Below are 21,766 nucleotides of genomic sequence, written 5' to 3'. Positions count from 1 at the left end.
AATATTGACAGTGAAATGCTGAAAGAGAGCATGTATGAATCTTAATAAGGTCTTTTTAGGTGAGGAGTTATACAAAAATGAATCTTAACCAATGTAAGTAATCTGCTTATGTCTCAAACTTTTAATATGTGCTGTCACCAATCTCCTATCAGCTCTGCTGCCAAGTTTAAATGCATCAGATTCACATGAATGGAAAGCAGCAGCGACTTCTTTGGACAAAATACATTTCAGAAAACTGAACATTACAGATAAAGTTAGATCTGCAACCATCCCAGCAATATCCAACATAGGATTTACAAAACAAAGAAATATTTGATGACACAGTGGGTGAGTTGCTGAAATTTCATATTCAGTCGAGCCACATGATAGGAAAATGGTGCAACTGGGTATGTCATTCTGACATTGGGTCTAAAACATGTTGCCACCCTAAAGTGGCAGCTGGCTACAGTCTTTGGCATATATGATAGGTTCCTAAAATAGGAATGCCTCCTTCCCACCCCTCTCATATCCGTTCCCTTGATCAATGTAAAGAAATTATCAAAAAAAGAGGGCAGAAGGGTAGCCAAAGAGGCAGCCCTGAATTGGTGATCGACTGAAAGTATTAGCCATGAAGAGCAGCCAGCTAAGTCACAAAGCAATAGCTGGGGTAACACGGTGGTGTGGCATTTCAACGGCTGACCTTCCAGGCTGCATAAAAGGTACACTCAATTCCAGAAACTTCCAGGTACCTCAAGAGAATTGGGAACCCTACTGATCATGCAAAAAAGACTGCTAGCTTTTAAACCAGCGTTTTTTGACTCTAATGACATTCCCATGTCCTTCGCCTGTATCCTTTTATATTTTTTTTCGTGAAACGCTCAGCTAAATTTCTTTAAATTTAGATGAGAGGTCACACGACACCAGGTTATAGTCCAACAGATTTATTAGAAATCACAAGCTTTCAGAGCGCTTCATAACTTCACCTGATGAAAGCTTGTGATTTCAAATAAACTCGTTGGACCATAACCTGGTGTCATGTGACCTTTCATCTTGTCCACCCCAGTCCAACACTGGCATCTCTACATCATGGCCACTTTCAAATTAAGATATGTTTTGTCTGAATGAGCACATAATATGGCATGCTTCGCCCTTCATTATTTCAACAAACATCTTTAGGGGCAGGGGTGATCTGTATACAAAAAACGGGTGGAACTTGAATCACAGGGGGACCAATATCCTGGCCGGTAGGTTGGCTAAGGCTACTGGGGAGAATTTAAACTAGATAGGTTGGGGGGAGGGGAGCTAGAAGAGTTGACTAGGATCAAGGAACTAATTGATGGGGGGGAGGATGCAGGGGTAAGGGGAATTACAAAATTAATGGTAGAGGAGAGGGTGCAAGTGAATGAAGGCGGTAATTTAGATAAGGGAGTAGAGGGAGAGGGTGTTCACGACTCATCAAAGCGGGTCCAGATAAAAGCTGGAATAAGGACACTTTGCCTGAATGCACGAAGCATTCGGAACAAGGTAAATGAGTTGATGGTGCAAATCAGCACAAGTGGGTACGATCTAGTGGCCATTACAGAAACGTGGCTGAAAGGTGACCAGGACTGGGAGATGAATATCCAGGGGTATCAGGCGTTTAGGAAGAATAGACAGGAAGGAAAAGGTGGTGGGGTCGCGCTATTAATAAGAGATAATATCAGGGTAGTACTGAGGGATGACATAGGCTCTGAGGAACAAAACGTGGAATCATTATGGGTAGAGATGAGGAATAGTAGAGGGAGAAAGACACTAGTAGGTGTGGTATATAGGCCCCCAAATAATAATGTTGAGGTAGGGAGGGCTATAAACAAGCAGATAAGGGATGCGTGTAAAAACGGAACGGCAATAATCATGGGGGACTTCAACATGCACATTGACTGGCAGACTCAAGTCGGTAAGGGTGGAATGGAGGAAGAGTTCTTAGAATGCTGTCGGGATAGTTTCCTTGAACAGCATGTTACGGAACCGACGAGGGAACGAGCTATTTTGGATCTGGTATTGTGTAACGAGGTAGGTAGAATTAAGGATCTTATTGTGAAGGACCCTCTTGGGTCTAGTGACCACAATATGGTCGAATTTCTGATTCAGATGGAAGAGGAGAAAGTTTGGTCCCAAACCAGTGTCCTCTGTTTGAACAGAGGGAAATATGATAGGATGAGGGATGAATTGGCTAAGGTAGACTGGGAGAGCAGGCTGGCAGGTAGGATAGCTGAGGAACAGTGGAGGATTTTTAAGGAGATCCTTTTCAGTTCTCAGCAAAAATATATTCCAGCAAAAAACAAGGATTGTAAGAAAAGGGAGAACCAGCCGTGGATAACAAAGGAAATAAAGGAGAGTATTAAAATAAAAACAGCTGCATACAGAGTGGCCAAAAATAGTGGAGAAACAAGTGATTGGGAAAAATTTAAGAAACAACAAAGAGAGACTAAGAAAGCGATAAAGAAAGGAAGGATAGACTATGAAGCTCGGCTAGCAATTAATATAAAAAATGATAGTAAAAGTTTTTATAAATATATAAAAAGGAATAGAGTGGCTAGAGTGAATGTTGGACCCTTGGAGGACGAGAGGGGGGAGTTAATAGTGGGAAATGAGGATATGGCTGAGTCTTTAAATAAGTTTTTTGTGTCGGTCTTCACGGTGGAGGACACAAATAGTTTGCCAAATATTAACGATAGAGGGTTGGCAGCAGGAGAAATACTTAATACGATTAATGTTACCAGAGAGGCAGTGCTGGGTAGACTAATGGGACTGAAGGTGGACAAGTCCCCGGGTCCGGATGGAATGCATCCCAGGGTATTGAAAGAAATGTCAGAGGTAATAGTGGATGCGTTAGTGATTATTTATCAAAACTCGTTGCATTCTGGGGTAGTGCCGGTTGATTGGAAAACGGCTAATGTTACGCCGCTGTTTAAAAAAGGAAGGAGACAAAAGGCGGGTAACTATAGGCCGGTCAGCTTAACATCTGTAGTAGGGAAAATGCTGGAATCCATTATTAAAGAGGAGATAGCAGGGCATCTGGATAGAAATGGTTCGATCAATCAGACGCAGCATGGATTCATGAGGGGAAAGTCGTGCTTGACGAACATGTTGGATTTTTATGAAGATGTGACTAAGGCGGTTGATGGAGGAGAACCGGTGGATGCGGTGTTTTTGGATTTCCAAAAGGCGTTTGATAAGGTGCCCCATAAAAGGCTGCTGAAGAAGATTAGGGCACACGGAGTTGGGGGTAGTGTGTTAAAGTGGATTGGGGACTGGCTATCCGACAGGAAGCAAAGAGTCGGAATAAATGGGTGTTTTTCCGGTTGGAGGAAGGTAACTAGTGGCGTGCCGCAGGGATCGGTACTCGGGCCGCAACTGTTTACCATTTATATAGATGATCTGGAGGAGGGGACGGAGTGTAGGGTAACGAAATTTGCAGACGACACAAAGATAAGTGGAAAAGTGAATCGTGTGGAGGACGGAGAAGATCTGCAGAGAGATTTGGACAGGCTGAGTGAGTGGGCGAGGATATGGCAAATGGAGTATAACGTTGATAAATGCGAGGTTATACACTTTGGAGGAAATAATAACAAATGGGATTACTATCTCAATGGAAACAAATTAAATCATGCTACCGTGCAAAGGGACCTGGGGGTCCTTGTGCATGAGACGCAAAAGCCCAGTCTGCAGGTACAACAGGTGATCAAGAAGGCAAATGGGATGTTGGCCTATATCGCGAGGGGGATAGAATATAAAAGCAGGGATGTCTTGATGCACCTGTACAGGGCATTGGTGAGGCCGCAGCTGGAATACTGTGTGCAGTATTGGTCCCCTTATATGAGGAAGGATATATTGGCATTGGAGGGAGTGCAGAGAAGGTTCACCAGGTTGATACCGGAGATGAGGGGTTTGGATTATGAGGAGAGGCTGAGGAGATTGGGTTTGTACTCGTTGGAGTTTAGAAGGATGAGGGGGGATCTTATGGAGACTTATAAGATAATGCGGGGGCTGGATAGGGTGGAGGCGGAGAGATTCTTTCCACTTAGTAAGGAAGTTAAAACTAGAGGACACAACCTCAAAATAAAGGGGGGTCGGTTTAAGACAGAGTTGAGGAGGAACTTCTTCTCCCAGAGGGTGGTGAATCTCTGGAATTCTCTGCCCACTGAGGTGGTGGAGGCTACTTCGCTGAATATGTTTAAAGCGCGGATGGATGGATTCCTGATCGGTAAGGGAATTAAGGGTTATGGGGATCAGGCGGGTAAGTGGTACTGATCCACGTCAGATCAGCCATGATCTTATTGAATGGCGGGGCAGGCTCGAGGGGCTAGATGGCCTACTCCTGCTCCTATTTCTTATGTTCTTATGTTCTTATGTAAATCTGTGCCTCTTTGTTTCTCATTTATTAACACATAGAAACAATTTTTAAATATTCCATTTCTCAAAGCCTTTATCTGACCCCATTTGAATTTTCACATCCCACTGAAAAACAGCCAATTTTTTAAGCCTTTTAAAACAAACTGTCAATGTTTAATTCTGACATCATTCTAATGAACCCTCATTGTACTTTTTCCATGATTGTAAGTGCATCTGTATGATAGTCTGATCCCAGCGCCTGCAGATTCGGTTCCAGCCTGGCAGAACAAGATTTATGAGGCTTAGCTCATGCCTGGCTCAAACTGTAACAATCCTGTCCAGGAGATGCTTTGTGTTTGCCCGAGATGCAGGCATGGTGAGAGTTGTTCCCAACAATTAAGCATTTACAGCCTTGAAAGCAGCATCCATTAGTGTCCTCCTTCTGCACTGTAAAGATTCTGTAATTCCAGCACTGACAGCCCACTTATCAAAATACTAGACTTTTCAACGTCAGAAAAGTCATATCAGGTTTATCAGCTAATCTGGGGATTTGCTGAACATCATAAATTTCATTGCAAATTAGCCAGAGTATACCAGGACTGTGAAACCAGGAAACTTAAAGCTGATGGTTCAAAAAACTCAAGGGACCGACCTTAATAGCAGACATTAGGAAGTAACGGCTTCTGCCTGATGTTCCTACTTGGAAACAATGTTTATGCACTGCTAATGCACTAATCACCTCCACAGTTTATGAGCATATTCACATCATTACAACAATTATACCTAGACTTGACTACTGCAACATCCTCCATGCAAGCCTCCCATTTTTCACCTTCCATAATTTGAACTCACTCAAAACTCTGTTCCCCTATCCTATCTCACACCATTTCCCCCAACGCCCATGTTCATTGATTTATATCAGCTCCTCGTCCAGCAAGACTTCAATTTTACAATTCCTCTCCTGCCTTTCAAAGACCTCAATGGCTTTCCCTCAGCTCCAAAATCGCCTGCAGCACTACCACTCTCTGAGATCTCAGCGCTCATCTAATTCTGGCCTCTTGCACATCCCAATTTTAATAACTCCACCATGGACTGGCTAAGTCCTAAACACTGGCATTTCCTCCCTGGATCTCTCTCTCTCTCTCTTGCTCACTTTCCTCCTTAAAACACTTCTTAAAACCTAGCTGCTTACCTGTCCTAATATTTCATCTGGCTTGTAGTGCCATATCTTCTTTTGATAGTAAAATATCCCAAAGCCCTTTAAACAGGACTATCTTAAAATTTTTAATATAAATGCAAGTTGATATTATACAAATTCAGCATCAGTTTCTTTATTTTTTTATTCAATGCTCATGAATATAAAGCCTAGGATCTTACTTTACATAAAAACAGAAAGTGCTGGAAAGTCTCCGGGCTCGCTAGCATCTTCCTCCCAGCAGGGGCGTTTCACTCCAGTGGGGTTTACAACAGCTCCCCGCTAGTAGTCCGACACTGATGGAGTGAAGGGGGGTCATGGAGGTCCCCCCAGGAGGTCGGTGGTAAGGGAGAGTGCCCCCTGGGCATTGCCAGCTTGGCAGTGCCAGCCTGGCCCCCTGTCACTGCACAAAGGGCAAAGTGACAATGCTCAGGGGGCACCTTGGCATTATCCATCAGGAATTGGGCAGTGCCAAGGGGGTGAAGCCAAAGGGGGTCAGAGCCTCTGAGGGTGAGGGGTGGGGGGGGTGGTTCCCACTGTCACTCTGCACTTTGGATCAGTGACAGAGGGAGGGAAGGCCAGATGGGGCTAGCCATTGGGATGGGGAGGGGGGGGGGGGCGGTGGTGGTCAGGGGGGAGGGAGGTTGGGGAGTTTAAGGCAGGCCGGTGAGCAGGTGGGTCAGGGCTGGCCCGGACACTTCCGGGAGGCCAGCAGTCAGGGGGTGTTGGAGGGTTCATAGGGACAGCGATGCAGGGTTGTGGTGCTGGCACAAGGATTGGGCTGGCCAGCAATCGGGAGGTCGGCAGTGCGGGTTACTGTGCATGCGCCCGATCTCAGCACTGCCAGCCTCTGCAGCGGGAATAGGCCCCGCCCCCAGATTTTCAGTCTGATTCACACTGAGGCACTTTGCAGTGCACAGAGTGTGGGAGATTAATTGTGAAAATTATGCTGCATGTTTACTATTTTTGTTCACTGATTACTTTTCTCTGAATCCACAGCCCGGGTTAACCAAACAAGGCTGAAGAAAGATCCAGAAGCCTGAGCTGTAAATATGAGTGCAGACCCATAGGCTTCTCAAGAGCGATTAGTGATGAGCAATAAATGCTGGCCTAGCCAGCAATACCCACATCCCAAGAATGAATTTTTAAAAATACATTTTGTGACTGAAAAGTTGTTTAAAAGCACTGTAAGTAAAATTCTTACGCACATAGACACACCTGTAATCTCTGTATAGATATAAGATATAAAATATACAACAGTGAGATCAATAAAATTTTCAAAATTAAGATTGATAAATTTTTGTTAGGCAAGGGTATTAAAGAAGTTTACTAAGGCAGGGACAGGGAATTAGGACACCAGTCAGTCACAAATCTAACTGAATGAACGATTGGCTTGAGAGATTAAATTACCAATTCCAGGTTTTGTGTTCCTGTAAAATTTATAGTTAAACAGCATGTAGTGTGGACTGACAACTCACTCACTGAATTGTTTCTATCGATCAGTTTTGAAATTACTGCCCTTCAAATGCAGTCATGTTTTCTGGTTGCACAGTTTTGGACAAGGCTCAATCCTTATTTTTTCATCACTTCATAATTCTAAGAGAAATCATGTCACCTCTCTACCTTCTGTTATTCAGTGAGAACATGTCTAACTTATAGAAACACTCCTCATAATCCATCCCTCCATTATTCAATCCAGTTGTTATGCTCTGTATTCTGATAGCCATCATATCCATTTTTGTATTCCAGCGACACAACTGCACACCAGTGCATGACATTGAATCAGATAGACCATTGCATTCTGCTTTGGTGAACATGCAACATACTAATAAAGGAAACAGTACTTTATGCATTTTAGAAACAGCTGTCCATTTTGACAACCATTGGCTTAAAGAACAAAGAAAATTACAGCACACGAACAGGCCCTTCGGCCCTCCAAGCCTGCACCAACCATGCTGCCCGACTTAACTAAAACCCCCTACCGTTCCGGGGACCATATCCCTCTATTCTCATCCTATTCATGTACTTGTCAAGACGCCCCTTAAAAGTCACTACCGTATCCGCTTCCACTACCTCCCCCAGCAACGAGTTCCAGGCACCCACCACTCTCGGTGTCCAAAATCTGCCTCGTACATCTCTTTTAAACCTTGCCCCTCGCACCTTAAACCTATGCCCCCTAGTAATTGACTCTTCCACCCTGGGAAAAAGCTCCTGACTATCCACTCTGTCCATGCCTCTCATAATTTGTAGACTTCTATCAGGTCGCCCCTCAACCTCCGTCGCTCCAGTGAGAATAAACCAAGTTTCTCCAACCTCTCCTCATAGCTAATGCCCTTCATACCAGGCAACATCCTGGTAAATCTTTTCTGTATCCTCTCCAAAGTCTCCACATCCTTCTGGTAATGTGGCGACCAGAATTGGACATTATATTCCAAGTGCAGCCTAACTAATGTTCTATAAAGCTGCCATGATGTGGAGATGCCGGCGTTGGACTGGGGTAAGCACAGTAAGAAGTCTCACAACACCAGGTTAAAGGATATCGGCAGATATCCACTCCATCTGACGAAGGAGCAGTGCTCCGAAAGCTGATGGTATTTGCTACCAAATAAACCTGTTGGACTTTAACCTGGTGTTGTGAGACTTCTTACTGTGCTATAAAGCTGCAACATGACTTGCCAATTTTTAAACTCAATACCCCGGCCGATGAAGGCAATCATGCCGTATGCCTTCTTGACTACCTTCTCCACCTGCATTGCCACTTTCAGTGACTTGTGTACCTGTACACCGAGATCTCTTTGCCTATCAATACTCTTGAGGGTTCTGCCATTTACTGTATATTTCCTATCTGTATTAGACCTTCCAAAATGCATTACCTCATATTTGTCCGGATTAAACTCCATCTGCCATCTCTCCGCCCAAGTCTCCAACTGATCTATATCCTGCTGTATCCTCTGATACCAGAGGATATAGCTTAGACCAGGTTGTTTTGGGATAATTAAAGCATTCCATTATTATAACTTTATTACGACTGCAAACCAGTGAAAATTATCTACCACTCTCATTTGCAATTGTTTTACCTCTATGCACTAGTCTTTGATACATCTTCAATAGGGTACTGGCTCTCCTTTTGTTTTAAACTCAACTGAGCCGGATTTCATTTTCATATTACCATCAATAAAATAATTTTTTCCCCATGGCGGCAAAGGTGCCTTTAATTAAGGCCACCCAATTATTTATTTCTTTACTTCTGTCTCCTGGGCTTTTTAAGGTCCCTGGATTTTGAACCTCAGACCCATGCGATTTTGTAACTTGTACCTGGGCAGAAAGGATTTCTGTGGCATTGTGGGGTAAGCTCAGAAAACAGGCTAAATAGCATGAGAATGTTAAATCCAAGACAGCTGCACTGTTGGACCCGATTCCTACATTTGTCTGCTGGATAATGAGACCAACCAAATGAAGCATGTTGTGTTCTTAAAAACTAAAACTTTACAGTCCTACCTCACTGATTCTTTGAAACCTATTAATGTTTAACTGACAAAAACCATGTTAGAAAAGCCAATTTTAAAATGACAATTGCGACTTGCCCAATTAATCCTGTTAACATCTCAGCTGCAATTGTAACCTGTTCCTTTCAGCAAGAGGGAGGTAGCAGATCCTTTTACAAATACCAGGCCAGGCACTGGGATGGATTATACACTGAAGGCAAACAACCGAGGGTAAATATCAGGACTGATACCTGCCTCCACTAGGCCAGCTTGCCCCACTTCAATTTTTCAGCCCATGGCTCATTAATTAGTATGAGGTGGAACTTCCATCCATCTCCAGGAGGAAGTTTTGCTACATTAGAACTGCTGGATAATCAGAGGCCAGCACCTCTGCACCATATCAGGATTGGTGGCTACTGCCAGTATTGTAAGAGGTCCAGGAGAAAGAAGATGCATGGTGCCCCAAACCATGGTGAGCCTGGGTGATGCGCGATTGATTCACACGGGTGGCTAGGACGTACCCGGGAATAAAGGCTTTTATTCACAACAAGATTGGAGCACACTACTTAACAATACTATCCCAGACTAAGGGCTACTAGGAAGTAGCAGTGACCTTTATACTCCTGTAAGAAGGCGGAGCCGAACGGAGTGTACCACATAAACAATGATAACAGGTGGAACACCCCAACCCTAACCCCAACAGTAACAAGAGTAACATATGTACAAGTACCCATAGTGATGACCATCTATGGTTCACCACATTCACCCCTCCTTTAAAAACAAAGGCCGGTGGGGTAAGGAGACAATACGAACTGTCCATATGTTCACAAGTTCAGCCGTATCGGGGGTCCGCACCGTCTCTGCGACCTCCGCAGCACTGGCTCCAGTGCCGGTTCTGGTGACCGTGGTGACGACCCTCTCTCCGAGGTGGTGTCCAGTGACTCCTCCAGTTCCTCACACGCCTGTGGACCTCAAGGTGGCGACAATCTCCTGGACTCAGGCAAGCTGTACACGGGAGTAAGAGGATTAAGTTGAGGTCCCGATGCTGCCCGCGCCGTGTCAGGAGGGGAGAGAATGGGCAAAGGAATCCTAACCAGGGGTGCGGGAGTGACGGGGGTTTCCAGGTCCCCTGCAGGCGCCAGATGTCCGATAGAGACCATGTCCTCTCGCCCGTCAGGATATGCCACATAGGCATATTGAGGGTTGGCGTGGAGGAGATGGACCTGTTCAACCAAAGGGCCGGACTTGCGGGCCCTAACATGCCACCGCAGGAGGACAGGTCCTGAGTATGTCAACCAAAACGGCAGTGAGGTCCCAGAGGAAGACTTCCTAGGGAAGGTAAACATCCGCTCATGTGGGGTAGCGTTGGTTGCCGTACACAGGAGAGACCGGATTGAATGGAGCGCATCAGAAAGTACCTCTTGCCAACGGGAGACTGGAAGACCCCTAGACCTTAGCGCCAGTAAAACAGCCTTCCAGACTGTAGCGTTTTCTCTCTCGACCTGTCCGTTACCCCTGGGGTTATAACTCGTAGTCCTACTTGAGGCAATTCCCTTAGAGAGCAGGTATTGCCTCAAGTCGTCGCTCATAAACGACGAACCCCTATCACTGTGGATATAACTGGGGTAGCCGAACAGGGTAAAAAGACTCCGCAGGGCTTTGATGACCGTGGCAGAGGACATCTCAGAACAGGGGATGGCAAAGGGGAATCGGGAGTATTCGTCAACCACGTTGAGGAAATACACGTTCCGATCTGTCGAAGGAAGGGGGCCCTTGAAGTTGACACTCAGTCGTTCAAAAGGGCGAGTGGCCTTAATGAGGTGTGCCCTGTCAGGCCGGTAGAAGTGCGGCTTGCACTCTGCACAAACCTGGCAGCTTCGAGTTATCGACCTGACATCCTCTATGGAGTAGGGCAGATTCCGAGCCTTTGCAAAATGGAAAAACCGAGTGATCCCCGGATGGCAGAGATCATTGTGGAGGGCCTGTAACCGGTCCTCCTGCACACTGGCACATGTTCCACGCGACAGGGCATCTGAGGGCTCATTGAGCTTCCCTGGACGGTACATGATATCATAGTTGTAGGTGGAGAGTTCGATTCTCCACCTCAAGATTTTATCATTCTTAATTTTTCCCTTTAACGTGTTGTTGAACATGAAGGCCACGGACCGCTGGTCCGTGAGCAGGGTAAACCGTTTGCCAGCCAAATAATGGCGCCAATGCCGTACGGCCTCCACAATGGCCTGAGCCTCTTTCTCCACAGAGGAGTGCCGAATTTCAGGGCCTTGGAGGGTGCGAGAGAAAAAGGCGATGGGCCTGCCCGCCTGGTTAAGTGTGGCAGCCAGGGCGAAATCAGATGCATCACTCTCCACCTGAAAGGGGATGGACTCATCGACAGCGTGCATCGTGGCTTTCGCGATGTCGGCTTTTATCCCTGCAACGGCTAGGCGAGCCTCTGCTGTCAGGGGAAAAGAGGTAGATTTTATGAGCGGACGGGCTTTGTCCGCGTAATTGGGGACCCACTGTGCATAGTACGAGAAGAAGCCTAAGCATCTTCTCAGTGCTTTGATGCTAGTGGGTAGGGGATGTTCAAGGAGGGGACGCATACGGTCTGGATCGGGGCCGATGACCCCATTTTCCACCACGTATCCGAGGATTGCTAGGCGGTGCTTGCTGACTATGCACTTCTCCTTGTTATAGGTCAGGTTCAGGAGAGTCGAAGTGCGTAAAAACTTCTGGAGGTTGGCGTCGTGGTCCTGTTGGTCATGGCCGCAGATAGTGACGTTGTCCAGGTACGGGAAGGTAGCCCGTAGCCCGTTTTGGTCCACCATTCGGTCCATCTCACGCTGGAAGACCGAGACCTCGTTAGTGACGCCGAAAGGGACTCTTAAAAAGTGGTAGAGACGGCCATCCGCCTCAAAGGCTGTGTATTTGCGGTCCTCTGGGCGAATGGGGAGCTGGTGGTAGGCTGACTTCAAGTCGATGGTGGAGAACACCCGGTACTGCGCAATCTGGTTGACCATGTCAGATATGCGTGGGAGAGGGTATGCGTCCAGCTGCATGTACCTATTAATGGTCTGACTATAGTTTATGACCATCCGGGGCTTGTCTCCAGTCTTGACCACCACGACTTGTGCTCTCCATGGGCTAGTGCTAGGTTGAATGACCCCTTCCCTGAGGAGCCGCTGAACCTCAGATCGAATAAAGATCCGATCCTCAGCGCTGTAACGCCTGCTCTTAGTCGCGATGGGCTTGCAGCCTGGCACGAGATTTTCGAATAGGGAAGGCGGGGTAATTTTGAGTGTTGAGAGACCGCATGTGGAGCGCACTGGACAATTTGGAGGTTGCTGTTCTCCCACTGAAAGTGGAGGGAGTGGCCCATCGTACCGCAGGGTCACACTCTTCAGGTGGACCATAAAGTCTAGCCCCAGGAGTACCGGAGCGCAAAGGTGCGGTAACACAAGGAGCATGAAGTTCTCGTAGACTGTGCCCCGCACCGTTAAGGTTACCACACAGCTCCCAAGAACGAGGACAGATCGGGACCTCGACGCCATGGAGATTGTCTGCCTGACAGTTTGCACACGGAGAGCGCACCGTTTCACTGTATCCGGATGGATGAAACTCTCCGTGCTCCCGCTGTCAAACAGGCAATGCGCCAGGCACCCGTTTACCTCTATGTCCATCATGGACTTGTCGAGTCTGTGAGGCTTGGCCTGGTCCAGGATGATTGACGCCACTGTTGGGTCCTGAGTGTAACTGCAGGCAGCTGAGATAGCCGACGACGAGGACCCCTGCTGGTCTTCTGCGGCCGGTGTCGACCAAAATGGCTGCGCCCACGAATCGCACGTGGTCGATGATTTTGAAAACGGCGGCACCCGCAGGTCGCACGTGGCTTGCGTCGTCATCATAGTAAATGGCGGCGCCCGTGGATCGCACGTGGCTGAAGACATCGACGAGGCCGGAGATGAGGAGATGGATCCTGGGGAGTCACACGCAGCACTGCTGGGCTTGGAAGGGGTCTTTGCTCGGCACACTTTTGCATAGTGCCCTTTCTTTCCACAGGCGGAGCAAAACACCGTCCTGGCCGGACATCTCTGGCGAGGATGCTTCGCCAATCCGTAGAAATAGCACCGTGGGCCTCCAGGAGCTGCCGCAGCCATCAGGTCTGAAGTTGAGAGCATTATCGTGCAGTTCCGAGGAGCTGCCGAGTACAGTTGAGGCGGTGGCTGTGCTTGCCACGATGTTCCCACGTGGTCGGTGGGATAGGTTTCGAGACTTCTGGAGGCCGTTTCCATTGCATCGGCCAATTCTACCGTCTTAGCCAGGTCCGGGTTACCCTGCTCTAGCAGCCGCAGGCGAATATAGGATGAGCCGATTCCCGCCACGAACGCGTCCCGAATAAAATCGTTGGTGTATTGAACAGCCGACACCTCCTTGCAGTTGCAGGCTCTGGCTAGCTGTTGAAGTTCGCGCAGGTACTGTCCTGTAGTTTCGCCGGGCTGCCGCCTTCGAGTGGCTAATAGGTGACGAGCATGAATTTCATTCGGCTGTTTATTGTACAGCTTCTTGAGTAATTCGATGGCATCTTTGTAATTTTGGGAATCGCGAATTGTTGCATACACAGTGTTGCTCACCCTGGCGTGGAGGACCCGCAATCTGTCGGCGTCGGACTGGACTGCTGTCGAGGCCTCAATGTAATCCTCGAAGCACTTCAACCAATGGTCGAAAGTATTCGACGCCCCAGCGGCACGTGGATCCAAGGTTAGCCGATCGGGCTTCAGCATCTGCTCCATTTTTCTCGAACAAAATTTTTGGTATTTTGTTGTGAATAAAATTGATGCGCGATTGATTCACACGGGAGGCTAGGACGTACCCGGGAATAAAGGCTTTTATTCACAACAAGGTTGGAGCACACTACTTAACAATACTATCCCAGACTAAGGGCTAATATGAAGTAGCAGTGACCTTTATACTCCTGTAAGAAGGCGGAGCCAAACGGAGTGTACCACATAAATAATGATAACAGGTGGAACACCCCAACCCTAACCCCAACAGTAACAAGAGTAACATATGTACAAGTACCCATAGTGGTAACCATCTATGGTTCACCACACTGGGATCTTGCCATGGTCAGTTTGGCAAGTGGGATGGTCGGCATAGACAGAGAGAAGGACTTTGGGGTAGGGGCGGGGGAACACTAGGCGGAGGTGGGGGGAGGGGGTGGAGAAGGCCTCTGATTGGCACAGGGCACCTGGGAAGGAGGCACCCCACCCACCTCTTTATTATGGCAGCAGCCCACCTGCTGGGCTAGCACATTGAGTACCTGGCTCCCGTGCAGCCTGTTAAATTGGAGCGGCAATGGGATGAGGCCCTTAATTGAGCAATTGTTATCCATTTCAGGACATCAATTGGACAATGGGCGAGTGGTCCAAAGTTACTTCCCTTGCCACCTGTAAAATCATGGCTTTTGGTTTTGGAAATTAATTTGAACTGTAAAAAATTGGATAAATGCAATTAAAGCAAATATTATGCTTAATAAGTTGGGGCCATTTTACCTTAAAAGGTAAAGGTAAAATGGCCCCATCTTATTAAAAGGTTAAAGCCCAGAAAGGCAAGGTATTTAAAATGCACGTTCCATTGGCTTTTATGAGAATTATTTTACATTGGTTAAAACTCCTCAGGCTCTTTCCATTTGATTCTCAACAATTTTAACTCCATTTATGGATTCCAAATGTTATTTATTTTTCATCTTAAGTGTGGCACTTTGCAATTACCTACATGAAATTAAACTGCTATTTGTCAGCCATTTTATTTATTTTGTCCAGCTTTGGACAATTAGACAAAATCAACCAGCACTGTTTTCCCCCACACTTATGTGATTAACAATTATCAAATGTACATCTTACACAGCAATTACCCGATACATTTAATGACTTGAATTTGTCCATCACACATGCCCACTGACCTTTATATGTTAGAGATTTCCGGAACCAGTTTGACTGGAATTGGAATGTGTGTGTGGTCATATTAACCTTCATAGATGATGAAGAATTGATTTAACATCTACCTTTTTAAATTTCTTCCTGTGACATTTTCACCAAATTACAAAGAGCCTCTCTGATCTTTTATACTCGGATTAGCTTGTACATTAATAATTTATTTTAATGACTCTTACGATTGAGAAGTTGACCTTTTATTTTCTACTCACCTATTCCAACACTCATTAAATCTTTCTGCCTTTTCAAGTAATCCCTCTCAACACTTATTATGTGGCTCTTTATGTGGTTAAGTGTCAAATTGTGCCTTATAATGATTTCATGGAGTGCACTTGGGCATTCTATTATGTTAAAGTGCAGATAAAAATGCAAGTTGTTGTATTATTTTTGACATCATTTTCAATCAGTGTATACAGGTCTCATTATTTTCTAGCTTGTTCTCTCAGATGTGAAAAGGGTCTCATTTTCCAAGTTTTAGTAAAGACAAAGGGTCATCTGGACTCGAAACGTCAGCTCTTTTCTCTCCTTACAGATGTTGCCAGACCTGCTGAGATTTTCCAGCATTTTCTCCTTTGGTTCCAAGTTTTAGCCTTTTTTTTAATGTCAAATTGACATCAGGAGAAAGAAGTCAATGTTTTTGGTGTCAAAACCTGATGGGTAATGTTATGCTGATTTAACTCAGTGGTAACCACAATGAGTTGCATAAAAGCACAAGATTATTCTTTACAGACCCTATCAACTGAAGTATCTCTCATTTCTTTAATTTCAAAACTCTTACATCTCCAGATGTACATAGCACCATGTTCTATGATCAGTATGTGGTGTGGCTTTGAATAAATGTCATGCAGGATAATCGTGCCCTCCCCCTAATCAGCTACTGGTGCCCAAAATATATCAACAACTCAAAGGAGGAAGCAGGATATATGTATTGCAGACAGACTGAAAAATAAACTGAGAAATGATAGCTCAATCGCAGAGTTAATAACAGACTGGGTTGCAAGGGAAAGTTCTAGAATTTCTAATCCATAGATACTGAAACATGCCAATGGATTGATTGAAGAGGGTGGCATGGTAGCACAGCGGTTAGCACTGCTGCCTCACAACACCAGGGACCCAGGTTCCATTCCTGGCTTGGGTCACTGTCTGTGCGGAATCTGCATGGTCTCCCCGTATCTGCGCGAGTTTCTTCCGAGTGCTCCGGGTTCCTTCCACAGTCCAAAAGACGTGCTGGTTAGGTGCACTGGCCATGCTAAATTCTCCCTCAGTGCACCCCAACAGGTGCCAGAAAAGTGGCAACTAGGGGATTTTCTAAGTAACTCCATTGCACAGTTAATGTTAGCCTACTTATGACACTGATAAATAAACTTAAAACTTAAGAAACTATTGAAAGGCCTCAAAACAAAATAAATGTTTTGTCATCTTTTACTTGTATTGGCTAAAAAGGCTGAAGCATGATTATAATTGAAATGTCAGGTCCTACATCTATATATTACTATACAACTTATTTGGCCTCATTTTTTAAAAAAAATCTAACTGCGAAATAATTTGCTCTGCAATAAATCTTACATGGGATGTCTGGTAATATATCTTAGCATGTTAGCAGCACCCGTACAAAATAAGAATCCATGACTGATCACAAGTCAAATCACAGAATCCCACAATGCAGAGGAAGGCCATTCGGCCCATCAAGTCTGCACTGACCACAATCCCACCCAGGCTCTATTCCTGTAACCCCACATTTTTACCCTGCTAACTCCCTGACACTAAGGGGCAATTTAGCATCGCCAATCAACCTAACCCGCTGATCTTTGGACTGTGGGAGGAAATCGGAGCACCCGGAGGAAATCAATGCAGAACGTGGAGAACGTGCAAACTCCACACAGACTTACCTGAGGCTGGAATTGAACCCGGGTCCCTGGCGCTGTGAGGCAGCAGTGCTAACCACTGCGCCGCCCCATTGAAATTGAATTCTCAAATTAACATATAGTAACTCCAATATCCTGCACCTGAATAAAATAGAAGAAAACAAAGATAGACATTCCTGGAAGGCCTGCACTCCCAGTGCAATTCCTGCTCCTCCGAGTCATAGTGAAGGGCTCCCCTCCTTAATTCTTGGACAGCCCAGATTTGTAAGGCTGAACAGCTAATCACAGTTATTCCACCCGAGATCATTCCAGATCCATTAGGGGTCACAGACAAAATTTCTTAAGAGTTTTCAGTTTCATAGGTATAATATATTACATTTAGATTGTGCATTTTGTTCTCTTCAGGCTATCCATACACATGTACCAGCAGAGGGAGTCATTTTAATAGTGCATGATGTAGTTCTGCTTCTTACTGAAAAATACTGTTTCTTCACAAGAACATCACAAAATGTCAATCTGTCTCCAGGCCAGATAACTGATCCCTTCTAGAATTTAGGACATTTGGCTAGATAAGGATTCAAGGCACCATGTTGGCACTGGGGCTATAAAGGACCATGGAGAATAGGTTGGCATGGAGGGTTTGAGCAGCTATGGAGAGGTTGGTAAATGGTCATAGGTTGGGATGAAGTATATGAGGAGGCCATGGGGGCTGGTTGGAGAGGTCCGAGGTGAAATGAGTTGACATGGATGGCGACCATGGGGAGTATGTGGGGGTTGAGTGGTGATTGCTCAGAGAGCTTTTTTTTTTAAAGCTTCAACAAAGTGCTGATGCGCCATGGTAGGCCTTCTTCCCAACCTACGTCCACATCCAACTGCCACTGCACTGTTTCAACGGTCACCCACCAAGACTCCCTTTTCACCCACATCCTTGGACTGAAAATCTGCTCTTCCAGGGCACTCTGTCCCAGATCAGGTAATTATCCCAATTCCACATTCCTAACCCAGGAGCAAAAATCCAAACCAAAGAGAGGAATGCTCAGCATTGTTCAGGAACCTTGTTGACTTGTTCCTATGTCAAAGGGGGATGGGAAGATTAAAGCCCCAATCTCATTGGAAAAAGACTCCATTGATTAAGGCAGGCGAGGTTCTTGGCAAAACCAAATCCACTTCAAATTCCGGCACTAGGTTTTCGCATGCCACCAGCAACATAATTCTGGGATCAAGAAATTAGCCAATTTATACCTTGAGTGCAGTTTGGTCCCATACCCTCAGTTTTGAGTAAAAATAAGATTTGCCTATTCTTATCTGTCCTTCATTCAAATGTTACAAGAGGAAGAGGCTGGATAGAAAGAGACAGGCAAAGACAGATGAAAGTAAAGGAAAGCGAAGAAAGGAAGGAAAAAATGAAATATTTTAAGTTTAGCTACTGTTGTAATGTAGACAATGCAGCAGACAAATTGCATATACCAACTCCCACAAGCATCAATGAAATAAATGACCAGAAAGCCTGCTTTAAGTATCGATCGAGGGGTAAATGGGCCATGACAACAGGATAATTCTCCTGCACTTCTTCGAAGACTGCCATCTTTGGATCTTTACATCCATCTGAGTCAGTAGACAAAACCTCAGTTTAACATCTCACCTGTGAATAGCACCTCTGACAGTGTAACATCTATTCAGTATTGCACTGAAATACGTCAGTCTAAATTCTGTGCTCAGGTCCGTGGAGTGAGAGATCAACCCATAACCTTTAGAGGCGTGAGAGTTATGACTGAGCCTCTGTTGACACTTAAAGTATGGAATGAGAAAGAGCAGTTCAACTCACTGACTCCATTTCCTCCCCAGATCATGCACAATCTGATACATCATATTGTCTACCGACACAGTCGCCTAAAAGAGGAAAACCACTATTGGCAAGCAAAGTTCTACAAAACCTTTCTTTGATCCCAAGGGCCAGTAAATTGATCAACCAAATTGAATAAAGATTGTTAAATATGTTTGAACAAATGGTCATCGTGATCTGAAGAGTTAACTCTGTTTCTCTCTCTGGTCTGACCTGCTGAGCGTTTTCAGCACTTTTGGTTTATATTTCTGATTTCCGGTATTCACAGTATTTTGCTTTTGTAGCAGAATGTTAATCCAGCTTTACAATTTACATTTACAATGGAGCATTTTCGCCATTTCATCAGCCTAGGCAGAATATTGCTTAAGGCAAATTAGTGATGGGCAATAAATGCTGCCCTCGCCAACAACATTCACATCCAAAGAACAACTATATTTTTAAAGTTGGGAGCACAGTAACCATCAAGTAAATGCACTTCCTTGTGCTAATGAGCCATACAGAACAGAGCAGTGCTTTCACAATGCTCAGACTGTTCTGATACCTGATTTCAACCAGAACATTAGTGAAAATGCTACAAGTGGCCAAATTACACCAGCTTGAAAGAGAAAGCCAGATTCCAACTCTGATTGCCATTTAGTCATTCAGTCTGAACAAAAATCATCATGAATTTTGAATGAGGACAGGATCAGTTATGGCTGGGATTCCCCCTTTAAACGTTCCTCAATGAAAGAATGATTTGAAACAATGATAAAATACACAATTAAATTCAACCTTTCAATTCAATTTCTAGTCATATTGTTATCAATCGTCAAAATCTTTCATTGAACAAGCAAATCAATTTATTAAACAATCTAATTTAGCTCTGAAACTTACCTCCACATTACATTAGTTTTATGACTCTGCATCTTCACTTTATCAAGTAAGGCTGCAATGCATTTAAAATCCTCAGTCTCAAAAATACTCTTCAGAGCTTCCATTAAAATGACCCTGGAAAAAAAAGCACAGTCTGAAGTAAATTATACACAGCAACCACCTGCCTCAAAACCTTAAACAAAAGGTCAAACACAAAATACTGTGGGAGTGAATTTCCATGGAGTCTCTTCCGTTTATCCACAGTACCTTTTGCAGAAAAACCACAGAAACCTTAGTGCTTGAGCCATTTTTCAGCATTCCCATGGCTCTTCTGCTGAAGTTACAGTGGAAGTGGGAGAAAAATCCTCAAAACATTTCTCCTCACCTCAATCCTAAATGACCATTCCTTCATTCTGAGACCCCGACCACATGCTCCAGATTCCCCAGCCAGGGGAAAAATTTACCCTGTCAAATCCCTTAAGAATGTTGTATGCTTCAACTGGAGCACCTCTTTATCTTCTAAGCCCCAGGGGATATAGCTAGTCATCTCTCTCTCTCCCCCCACTGGACACTTAGCAATCTAGAAACCTGTAGAATGAAACCCCTACTCACGGCCTAAGTATTTCTTTTGGTAAGACGACCAAAACTGCACTTTGTTTTTCAGGGTTAGGCCTCACCAATGCTCTGTACAATTGTAGAGCTCGCTTTATTTTTATACTTCAATCATTTTGTAACAAAAGCTGACAAATTAGTTGTCTTTCTAATTGTTTTGCAGTACCTGCAAGCTAACTTTCTGTGAGGACCCCGTTCCCTCTAAATGCAAACATTTCCCTGTCAAAATAATTCAATATACTTTATTGTCCAGTTGGAAATTCATTTCCGGTATATTGCTCATATGTTGAAAAATTACATATAAATAAATAATAACATTAAAAGAACGAACATTACCTTATCACAAAGCTCTAACTTTAATTAATATATGCATTAAGATAATCAATCAGTCCGCCCAACCTGAGTGCGTATTCTCATCCATACATCAAATGCCTGCTGAAAGCTCGTATGGAGAAGGGTACAAATGAGTTCAGGACCCGATTTGTCCTACCTCTGAAAGATTGTTACCTTTTCTCTGAATGTATCCAGCCATAATACTGAGATAAGGGTGGAATTTTCCCGTCCCCACCCGCCACGGGAATCACAGTGGGCGGAGGCGGACCATGCAAAGTCCATTTCTCTTGGGCGGGAATTTGTGGCCTGGGGACGAGCGCGGCCGGAAATCCTGCCTAAGGAGTGATTCTCATTGTTCATCTCATTCTTTCCTTTCACCAAAACCTTTTGTTTTGGCACCATAAGCACAAAGAATTAAGCATTGCAGATAGCCTAGATGAATATAGGAAGTGCACGGATGAAGTAAAAAAGGAAATAAGGAAATCAAAGAGAGTGCATGAAAAAAGATTAGCAAATAAAGATAAAGAAAATCCAGATGCTTTACCAATATATTAATGGTAAAAGGTTAGTTAAGGGAAAGTGAGACCTATCAGAGATGAAGAAGGGAACCTGCGTGTTCATGCAGAGGATATGGAAAGGGTTTTAAAATGCATATTTTGTCTCCATGTTTACAAATGAAAGGGATGATGCAGATAAAGTCCAGGACGTTCAGTGTGAGATATCAGAAGGGATAAGAGAGAGGAAGTACCTCAAAGGGTTGGAATCTTTGAAAGTTGGTAAGTCACCAGGGCCAGATGGATTGTTTCTGAGGCTGTTGAAGGGGGTCAGGAAGGAGATAGCAGATGTTCCGAGGTTGATTTTCCATATCCTCACCAGATACAGGGGAGGTACCGGAGGACTGGGGAAATGCTAACGTAGGTCCATTGTTTAAAAAAGGGATCGAAGGAAATGCCAAACAATTATAGGCCAGTTAGTCTTACATTGGTGGTGGGTAAATTAATAGAATCAATCTTGAGAGAAAGGATTAACTGTCACGTAGAAAGGCATGGACTAGTCAAAGATGGTCAGCATGGATTTGTTAAAGGTCTTACCTCAAAAATTTGGTTGAATTATTTGAGGAAGTGACAAGAAGGGTTGATGAAGATATTGATATTGGATATATGGATTTTTAGTAAGGTGCTTGACAAGGTCCCACATGGCAGGTTGTTCAGAAAAGTAAAAGCCCGTGGGATGCA

The 21,766-nt window shown here is 44.8% G+C and overlaps 1 protein-coding gene across 1 annotated transcript in view; it reads right to left on the bottom strand.

Moving 5' to 3' along the window:
• Positions 1–21,766, bottom strand: part of LOC144506053 (cilia- and flagella-associated protein 47) — a 384,789-nt gene that overhangs the window by 316,470 nt on the left and 46,553 nt on the right. Inside the window, exon 14 of the mRNA XM_078231872.1 lies at positions 19,608–19,721. Coding sequence (XP_078087998.1) covers positions 19,608–19,721 — 114 coding nt within the window. The remainder of the gene's footprint in view (positions 1–19,607; positions 19,722–21,766) is intronic.

The sequence above is a fragment of the Mustelus asterias genome, chromosome 17 (assembly GCF_964213995.1).
Source record: "Mustelus asterias chromosome 17, sMusAst1.hap1.1, whole genome shotgun sequence".
Taxonomy (NCBI): Eukaryota; Metazoa; Chordata; class Chondrichthyes; order Carcharhiniformes; family Triakidae; genus Mustelus; species Mustelus asterias.
Note: the sequence above shows the minus strand (reverse complement) of the source record. Positions and strands in the feature narration are given on the sequence as shown.